At 37.2% G+C, this 10,312-nt stretch overlaps 1 protein-coding gene across 1 annotated transcript; it reads left to right on the top strand.

Annotated features, from left to right (window-relative positions):
* The first annotated feature begins 379 nt into the window (after positions 1-379).
* Positions 380-8,756, top strand: LOC127785465 (uncharacterized). Its single transcript, XM_052312919.1, has 11 exons — positions 380-538; positions 640-813; positions 3,556-3,681; positions 4,508-4,647; positions 5,207-5,293; positions 5,425-5,553; positions 6,309-6,461; positions 7,660-7,761; positions 7,964-8,143; positions 8,225-8,304; positions 8,498-8,756. The coding sequence occupies exons 1-11, from the start codon at positions 469-471 to the stop codon at positions 8,541-8,543; spliced, it is 1,287 nt and encodes a 428-aa protein (XP_052168879.1). The 5' UTR covers positions 380-468; the 3' UTR covers positions 8,544-8,756.
* Positions 8,757-10,312: the final 1,556 nt, after the last annotated feature.

Below are 10,312 nucleotides of genomic sequence, written 5' to 3'. Positions count from 1 at the left end.
AAACTGTTGCCTACGTGGAGCACCACATAGCCGTTCAGCTCTAATCAAACGCCATTTGGACTGGCTATGGTTCATTAAAACAAGATCATGAATCTTAACGTGAAAATTTCAAGTTTACGGACCTATATAACACCTCCGCTTAAATTTAAGAACCAACTCTTTATATTATTGTGCAAATTCAGTTCACCTTTACTACTCTTTAAATTATGATTATTGTGCGAATTCAGTTGACCGATAGAATAGGAAAAGAAAATGGTGTTAACCTGGTTGGGTTGGGGGCCCAGAGCGTGACTCGGGCGCATCATCCAAATCCCACTACCGCTCCCTTCCAAAAACCAAACTCCGCAGTCTCTACAAAACCCACGCCGGCGCCGCACCGTCTTCGTCTCGTCTCCTCCAGTCAAGTGCTAGCTAGGGCCTAGGCTGCCGCTCCCGCTCTCTCGCCTTCTTCACCCCCGAGCCTGATCGATGGGGAAGCAGGAGCAGGAGAAGATGCTCCTCCAGGCCGCCTACGATGACAACCTCCGCCTCCTCAGGAGTGAGTATTGTATCGTATATTTCCTAGCCCTTTCTCTCTTAGGGTTTAATTGCTTATTATGCTTTTCCGATCGAAACTCACCGTTCTTTCCGTTGATATAGAGATGGCGCGAGGGCTGGACACCGGGCAGGGCGAGGCTGCCGTCGTGGCGGCGGTGGCGGGCAGGGCCGACGGGAACCGCGCTCTCCACCTGGCGGCCGCCCGAGGAAGCATGGATGTCCTCAGGTACCTCGTGGAGGACCTCCACCTCAGCGTCAACCAGTTCAATGCCAAAGGTCTTGCATTGCCTCTCTTCCGTTCTATTTTTTCAGTTTGATTTATTCTACTAGTTTGTTCAAAAAATGGTATAATTAGTTATGGTTTAAGCTCAGTCAACATAACCTAATTTTAGTCCTTGTGCAAGCATTGCATATCTCCTTTTCTGAGTGCATTGAAAACCCACAGTTTGCATTGAAATCACACTCCAAAACTATCGTGAACCCAAGTATCAAATTTGGTAACATCATTTTTTTATTACTCAGAAAGATTCGATAGGACGGTCCCTACCAGTTATTGCAATTTTGAACCCGGGGGGGGGGGGGGGGGGAGTTACTATCTAGGCCGAATTTTTGGGTTTTTCTCAAATTTCTGTGAATTTGGTCAAAACTTAGTCAAATTCAGTTAAAATTTCAAGTCCGAAAAGTGCCAATAATACCAAAATTTCAGGAATTTTGGTAGAACCGAAATGGCTGAAATCTATATTGGAAGCCCTGGTCCCTACTAAACTATATATATGTCTTGCGAAAGAAAAAAATGTCACAACAATTAACAGATTAACCAAAACCGAAACAAATTGCTTGACCCCTCACCCCCACTGAATCCCACAAATCCACAATCATCACAAAGAAAGAGAGACCAAATATATCACCTAATTAAGCAATGCGGAGAGCCTTGTCATCATGTGTGCTGGAGGCTGCCACTTTGTGGACCAGAGGAGTTGTTAGGGTGACTGGGGAGGCCAGGTCTTGCACATACAGTAGTTGGAGAAGTAGTGGTACCATTGCAGAGATGCGTGAGAGGCGAGAGAGTTGACGTGGGTTGGAATTCAACTGAGTTACAGCGTCCGTGATTGTGTAGCAGCAGATAACTGGTTTCATATTTATACACAGTACCTTGTCTCATAATTGGACTTGAATTGTCAATTCCAATTCCTAATGGCATACAACAACCTCTTCAATGGAATTGGAATGTGTTCCTTGGAACTGGAAGTATTCTGAGCAGTAATTGTGCATTCTTATTTCCTTGCATGCCATACTTTTTACGGTAATCATTAATCATGTGGAGTCACTGGTACTAACATTAGAACTACTGAGGCCAGGTGCACCCCATCTTTCTTTCTTTTTTTTTTGAAAAGGAGAAGCCTACTTAACCTCATGCAGAAGAAAAACCGGTATCATGCGTCCTGAAATGCTTATAAACTAGTCGGTACCCCGCGCCGTGCCACATGTTTTGTTAGTTTTATCGTCAAACAAAATCAAAATTTTAAATGGTTGGGTGCAACTCTACATATATACAGAATATATGATAATGTGGCTTTATATATATCCTCTGGTATTATGATACAATTCATGCTTTATTTTTCAAAGCGTCATTGTGTATTTTTACGATATATGAATATTATTTTCATGCACAATCTAGGTATCATTGCAATTAGATTGTTTGCACATCTCTACTTCTCTCAAAGCATATGAAAATGGGTTCGGGAATGATGCCTAATAATTGTATGCTATCTAATGCATGCATAATAAAACAAAACTCACATCTTAAACAATAATTTGAGTTGTATTCGAAAAAAATAAGTTAGCATTATCTTTCAGGACTTGGGAGGAAAAAACATGGTGTTATGTGCAAAAGTAGGTAACAATGTTATGTGTGCCTTTGAGGTGGAGAAAAGGGAGGTGAATGGACGACTAATAAATGATTGAGTTAGATGGATAATAAGTAGCTTCTTTATCCAATGGCTATTATCTTTGTACTAATGCAATTTGATGGCTTAAAATTGCTGATGATGTGGCTTTTGGCCTATCTTGCTTTATAGGAGTAAATGCCCCTTAGTGGGTACCAACTATATAGGAAGATGGCATAGGATGTCAAAATAATCCCTGAGGTGGTTTTGCCACGGTAAACAACATGACTAGTGAGTAGTGAGACTTAGCAGATGAATATAAAATCAGTAATAAAATGCCCCACTTCTTAAAACAATGTTTCATGCCGGTACATAAATTTAACTTTGGAAGCGAAAGATAAACTTGACCCTCGCATGAGTGGATTCACCACATAAAATATTTTTAGGATGCAGACCATCGCTACATTGTTGTCCACGACTCCACGTCATTTGGTATATTGGCATCTCAGGGGTTTTTTTAGATGGCTTTCAATACCTACTAGGGATACGGTACCAAATTTTATACTTCAAGGCGTAAGGGGTTAATGACCTAGGTTTGAGAAGTGGGATGATGATGAATTCACCACTTGATCCTTGATGACATTATTTGATTTGAGGAATGGAATGGGCCATCACCACCTCAATCTAAAAAGTACATGCTAAGCTATTGGGGAAAATATGTAGTGCAAACCTGGAAACTAACGTAGGATCAAAATATGGACATCTGAGATTTGTCTATCACACTCTGAGGATGACGTGGACAAATCTCAGACGTCCCTTTTTTATCCTACAGTAGTTTCCAGGTTTGCACTGCACAATGTCCCTAGCTATTGGATGAAGAATTAATGGAGTCATTTTCAAATTTTGTGGGATGATCATGTGATCGATAACCCGTCCTAGATGTGTTGGTTAGTCAAACTAAACAGCCTGTAAGTAGATGAGCTCCCATACGTCTAAGTGGTAAAATAGATTTTTTTTTTGTTTAGACAATACCATTTTACATTATGCACCTTTGTAGTTTGTATTGTTGAAGGCTCGATCCATATGACCATACGGGTTCCCTATGGTCCTTATGCCATATTTTTCTTGGCAGGTGAAACACCACTGTGCCTTTCTTCAATTCATGGGAGAGCTGCTGCTACAAGATATCTTCTCGATCACGGTTCTGATCCTACGATTGATAAATCAGTGTTACCTTTTCATGCTGCTGCAACGAAAGGTCTATCTATCTCTTTCTCACACACCGCGCACACAGAGTCCAACATATATTTTGAATAATATATTTGATACATATGCAAGTGAATTCTTTCTTCACTTGGATTCACCATTATTTTCTTCTAACATTTCTATCAAAATTTGAACTATTGTTTGAACTCAAAACTTAAAATGGATAAGCACAGACTATTGGCCAGTAGCTAGATGAAACCAGAGAATGTTTTCCCCTCATGTGCAAGGTTGTTTCGGGAGAGGCACTCCTTGTAATAAAATACTGATCACTATATTATAGTCATGACTCTGGATTTCTGTCATTTTGTGGAAAAAATTGCAACAAGTTCTCACAACTAATGGCAAATTGCACATAGAGACTAACTCCTTGCATCAGTCTTTTGTCATTAGTAAGTTTTTTTTCATAGTTTGTTACTAAAAATTGTTGACAAATATAGAATTCTGACAAAGGCATGAAGTCTTGAACAATGCTTCTCTCTTGGGTGATTGCTTGGCTCTGATTCACATTTTATTGATGATTTGGATGAAAAAGAAACAACTAAAAGTTTCTGGACAACAACTTTTGTTCCTACACTTCATTATTATTGTCCTTTATTATAAGCATATTTGCTGTTAATATGTTGAATTTTGCTCAAGCCAAGCTTTAGATATTAAATTTATGAAAACTTAAATCCAAATTTTATTGTTTTCCAACAGACTGCTGTTGAAGGAAACTCTGTTCCTGTCCAGGAATCACTGTTAATCACTGTTTCTAGGGTGTTCCTGATTGAGCTGAACCTTTTGTTCTTATTAATTATTTAGAAATTCTTCTTTTGCAGGACACTGCGAAATAGTAGAGTTGTTTCTTTCAAGAGGAGTTGATGTGGATTTAGATTCTATCACTGGGACCCCATTGCTGACAGCTGCGATGAATGGCCAATATAGCATGATGAAGATTTTATTGGAGCATCACGCTGATGTAAGACATCAATTTTTTTTGTTGCTCCCTCATCTGTGCAAAAGAAATGCCTGACTTGTTAAGCTTTTAAGGATAGTATCACTGATTTCAGACCATGACACATTAGAATTAATAATTGAAATAATTTTCCTCCAGCACCTATGCCCCATCTTTTTTTTAATTGTCAAACACACATCTTTATTACTCAATTGGCTCAGTGGAATCATGAGCCACCAGGCAATTTACTTACTCCGGGAGGGGATCAGTCCAAACAACAGACTGACCCGGGTCCCATCTTACCGCAATTTGAGCTAGTTCATAAGCAGAAGTATTACAAGACCGAGGAGCATAGGTGAAATCTACTTTGGCAAATTCGCTGAATAAGCTGTTGGTCTGGAGCAATGCACACAACTAATGTTGGATTATAATTGGTTCTCTCAATGCGCAACATCCTCACTTTCTCAGGAGTGCTATAAATGCAATTTATTTCCTGTATAAGCACACCATGTACTGATATTAATTTTCTTTTTTTCCCTTTTATTTAAACAATTTCAAGATCTTGATTATTCCACTTTCGCAGCCTAACAGGGTTGTCAATCATAATGGTACCCCATTGATTATGTCCATAGTTTCTGGATCATTGGAATGCGTGAAGCTATTAATCAAAGTCAGTTACCTTTTTCTTGATGTTGATATTCATGTTTGTAAATTGTAGTAGGCTAGTAGCACCTTGTTTATTTTCCTTTTCGTTTCTTGGTGGATGACAACTGAGATCAAACAACAATTTCATTTACACAGGTTGGTGCTGATGTGAATTTTAGAGACCCCAATGGTGTTACTTGTGTGATGGTCGCAGCAAATCATGGCTCTCCTGTCATCATGAAGTGCTTACTAGATGCTGGTGCTAATCCAAATATTCCAGATGAAGTAAGTAATATTCTTTCCTCTATAGCCTGTGACTGGATGTTGTTGCATTAGGCTGTAGTGATCTTGAGAGATTAGGATAATCTGCTCACTTATTCTTTTTATGAAGTGCGCACCAATGGATAAGCCTGCATCAGAAGAAGACAAAGACATATGGCTTTAGTGAAGCATACTTCATAGTATGTGACACATGATGGAACCATTGCTTCCATGCTGCTTTATAGGAATGCAATTGTTGAGTGCTCACATTCCACTCCAAAGGGTGGATATAAGTTTTGATTTTCACTACTGTATGAGCCTGTTTGGCAATGCTTAATACAGGGAATGATGAGAAAATACTAAGGTTTACGGTTTACCAATGTTTGAGTGGAGAAATATTTAGGTCCCCTATAACTGATCGAACAAACTAATGTCCTATTCTGTATAGTTCTTTGGCTGTGTACCCTTTGAACCTTCATCCTATCCTGTTTTGATAAATATCAGTATGATATAAAAAACCTGTTTTTCTGACCCTTGGTTTAACCTTACTATATTATTAAACCTAATGTTTATTTTACAAGCTTGGCTCAGAAAGTTGTACGAGGTTACCTTATTCTTTTTTCCACTTGGACTCTCTGAAGTCCATCCAGACATTGGGTTCAAATTTTCTAACTTGGAATCCTAGCTGTTAATGTTGAAATTGTTAAATTCTTTGCAATATATGTGATATTTGCATTGTTGATGAAGAATTAAATCAACCAGTTCTTTTACTCCTGCAGTTTAATAGGACTCCAATTGAAGTTGCCGCTAATCGAGGCAGAAGGGACATTGTTAAAATGTTGTTTCCTTTAACTTCACCAATTTCAACACTGCCTGATTGGAGTATCGATGGAGTTATTTCTCATGTGCAAACTTTTGGTTTGAAGCCAAGGGTATTTGTTCCTTTACATGCCACCTGTAATTGCATATCATTGTTTATCATCATTCTTAGTTTCCCTTACCAGTTACCACCCATGCTTGCTATTGATAAAGATAATAACCGTATCCAAGTGCATCTAGACTTGATGCTATGGTGGAGCCATATTGTTTCTACTAAGGCTTATTTTACTTTTTGTTTTTACTAAGGATTATTTTACTGGATAACTGGAGCAGAGCAGAGTCTGCTGCTTAAACTTGTCTCCAGTCCACCTATCCATCTTCTCCTTCTCAATATACAAGCACTCAAGAAAATAAAGAAAATATTAGGATCCACATGCCTCCTATATATTTTCTAAAATTTTGATTTGTCTATTAGGACGCCACATGCAGCGCAGTGGATGATTTAGATGACGTATGGTCTGCTAGCTAGCTAGCTAGCAAATCAAGATAACATAGGTGTAAGCGAGATAGAAAAGGAAGTGTTTCTGGTTATTTATTATTGATCAGTAATTCAGTATGGTGATGTCATCACTCTTTGCCCAAGTAGGTTCCGTGTGGATGCCACGTGACTAAAAACCACTTTACTTTAGGTTCATGGACAATGTGTGATTTTGAATGGATAGTCATTGTTGATAGATAAAAATTGGACCGAGGCCATAGCTGAGGGTCCAAATGTTAACTTTCTTTTCCTTTTTTATAGGATTCTTCATGAGATATTCATATTTTCTCATGATATCCTGTCAATTAAACATTATTGGTTATTGGCATATCTGATGAACTGAATAATCATCTATCAGTATGTAGTATTAACTAAAAAGATCCATGGATATGTAGTATTAGGTTATTGATCACTATTTATCATTGAATTCGTGAAGATTGGCATCTAATCAGCAAAATTTATGTTGTTTCGCATCCATATTCTGGTGCGTAAGCTAATCATGCTGATCTGCTGTGCTACTTGATCTTATAGTATTTTTATAGTATTTAAAAGTAATATGGAATGCACTGCACAGATATTTATTAGCTCGTAGTTGAGTCAACTAATTTCAAAAGCGGTAGTACTGGAATATCCAACTGGCTATTTTGACAGGTTATGCAAGATATGTAAATCATTGACAGTGATGTGTTAACCAATCGTTTCAAAGATGCAGCTTCATATCGTTATTAATTCTGCATATTTTTTGTAACTGCAATTCCTTTTTTTTTCCTCAGGATAATGATCTGTCTAAAAGGAAAAGTGCTGAACTGAAATTACAAGCTAGAGAGGCTTTCGAGAGAGAGGAATATATGCTTGCAGGACAACACTACACTAATGTAAGAACATTGTAGCTCTGCACCCTGACAAAAAGTTGTTTCAGTACTAGTAGTATACTACCTCTATTTGACAAACCTATGCTTTGTTGGATTACTTAATTAATTAGAAGGCATGATATGGCTGCAGTTGAGGTGAGTCATATATACAAACAGTACATTCCATGTTATGTATTTCTAAAATTTTCATGCACTTCTACTTCAGGCAATAGAACTTACCACTAATGCTCATGATAAGGCAACCCTGCTAGCAAACAGGAGCCTGTGCTGGTTGCGTTTGTCAACCGGCAATGGGGCTCTTGCTGATGCTAACATGTGCAGAATGTTGCGGCCCAGTTGGCCCAAAGCATGCTATCGACAAGGGGCAGCTTTCATGTTTCTAAAGGTAGAAAAGATAAAAGAGCACGTTTTTTAAAAAAAATTCGATTTTATTTGTCGAAAAATTGATCTGTTCTTTTGTGTATAGGACTATGGAAAAGCTTGTGAAGCTTTTGCAGATGGCTTGAAGTTGGACCCTGCAAATGAAGATATAGCGAAAGCTTTAAGGTAACTATTCTGTATTTTTCATCCCGTGAGCATCTTGTGATCTCCCTGGTGCCCTTGTGCATGCGTAGTTATCGTTATTAGAAAATTTCTTGCGTGCCATTTGAATGCTTCTCTTGCTATAAAGTTGAAAGAAGGATCCGTGTAGAGATTTCTCCGTTTCTGTAGTACAATTCTTTTTTTTTTCACCCTGCAGGGATGCCCAGGAGGCCATGAAGGACCAAATGGAGCACAGAGGTTGATTCAGCCTTACCTTGCGCCTCTATTTTGTTGCTAGCTACTCCCTTCGTTCTATAAAAAAAACAAATCTAAGACATGTGACATATTCTAATACTATGAATTTGGATATAAATTAGGATATGTCACATCTGGTACGGTTTGTATTTTATGGTAAAGAGGGAGTAAGTCCCAAAGACATTTTGGCTGCCAACGGACAAGCTTTTGCGTTTTGTTAACCTGAGACCTGAGAGTTTAGTGTTAAATGTGAACTATGTGGGAACTATTTCATGGTTTGTGGAAGTCGTCGTGCCTTCTGGACACCATCAGTTTTTTTTCCTTACATTGACTACTCGTTGGCTTATAAGCTGCGGCCAGAATCTAAATTTGAAAACTTCTTAAAGAAAATCCAAGAATTACTTTTGGAGTTGCTATTCTGTACTAGGTATCCTCTCTTCCTATAAATTTATAACCCACAACTCCTAAAACTTAACATGCAAATGCCATCATCCTCTACTAACAAGATGCCATTGCCACATCATTATCTAGTAACAATCATTAAATTTAAACATCATACAAAGATGCTATATTGTCTATAATTTTATAATTTATTAAATTTTAGAGCTAATAAAATGCAAGTATGTTAAATCATCATCCCACATTATCACATAATATTTCAATATATATCTTTATTATTTTTTAAATATACTATGTAACTATATAGTCCATTCTCAATTAGTTAATGTTATTTTTTTCTTCTCTCATTAAGCCATATCAAATCAGTTGTTTTTAGTGCTTAAATGAAATCTATGGTCCAAATTTTCTCTCTTTTTCTTCTCTCATTAATCTATATCACCTCAATGATTTTTAACCTTTAGATGATTAATCTATGGTTCAAACTATCTCAATATTTTTTTTCTTTCATAAAGTCATATAACCTTACTTTTACATTTGAATTATCATTCTATATACTATTAAAATTTAAATTATCATAAAAGATGTTAACTTATGTAATCTTATGTTGTCTACTTGTCTTACACATTATTTTTATTTATTGTTATCATACTAAATTTCCGCAGTAACGTGCGGGGTTTTACCTAGTAATAATCCTAAGATCCAAACCTAACCCATTTTTTAATCGCACTATCGATGGCGACAGATCAATAGTTTAACATATGTTTTGTCACTATTCATCTAATATATGAATAACCATAAGGATTTTTTATGGGAAAAATTTTCTATACATATGTTTTGTCATTATATTCATTTAACATATGAATAACCATAAAAAAATGGCACTATAATACTTCCTCCATCCACAAAAGTTACACATATTTCACATTGAAGTTTTTCCAAATAAGTTGTTCCTATTTGTAGTCTTTATGCATTCAAGACTTAAATGAGAAGATAAATTAAATGTTTGATAGAGTCATCTAAATGCTCATTGGTTACATGCTTGCATTCACTCCTTGATTTTGTAACATCCAAGATAATATAATTTTTCTTAGTCTTGATGACAAAAGTAATATGTGTAACTTTTGTGGATGGAGGGAGTACTATGGCTTTGTTTGGCAAATGGGATTAGGAAAATAATATCCCACCCTTTAAAGGGCAATATTGCATCCTAACCATTTATCCTTCACATCTCATTTAATCCTAGCCATTTATCCATTTCCATTTCCTAATCCCACCTCCCATATCCCATTTGCCAAACACACCCTATAGTTTTTCCGCTCCCTCTCTCCTTTTATCTTTTCCCTTATAAGTATGACTGTACTGATGGGGAATAATTTGT

The sequence above is a fragment of the Oryza glaberrima genome, chromosome 9 (assembly GCF_000147395.1).
Source record: "Oryza glaberrima chromosome 9, OglaRS2, whole genome shotgun sequence".
NCBI classification, from domain to species: Eukaryota; Viridiplantae; Streptophyta; class Magnoliopsida; order Poales; family Poaceae; genus Oryza; species Oryza glaberrima.
This window is presented reverse-complemented; position numbering and strand designations above follow the sequence as displayed.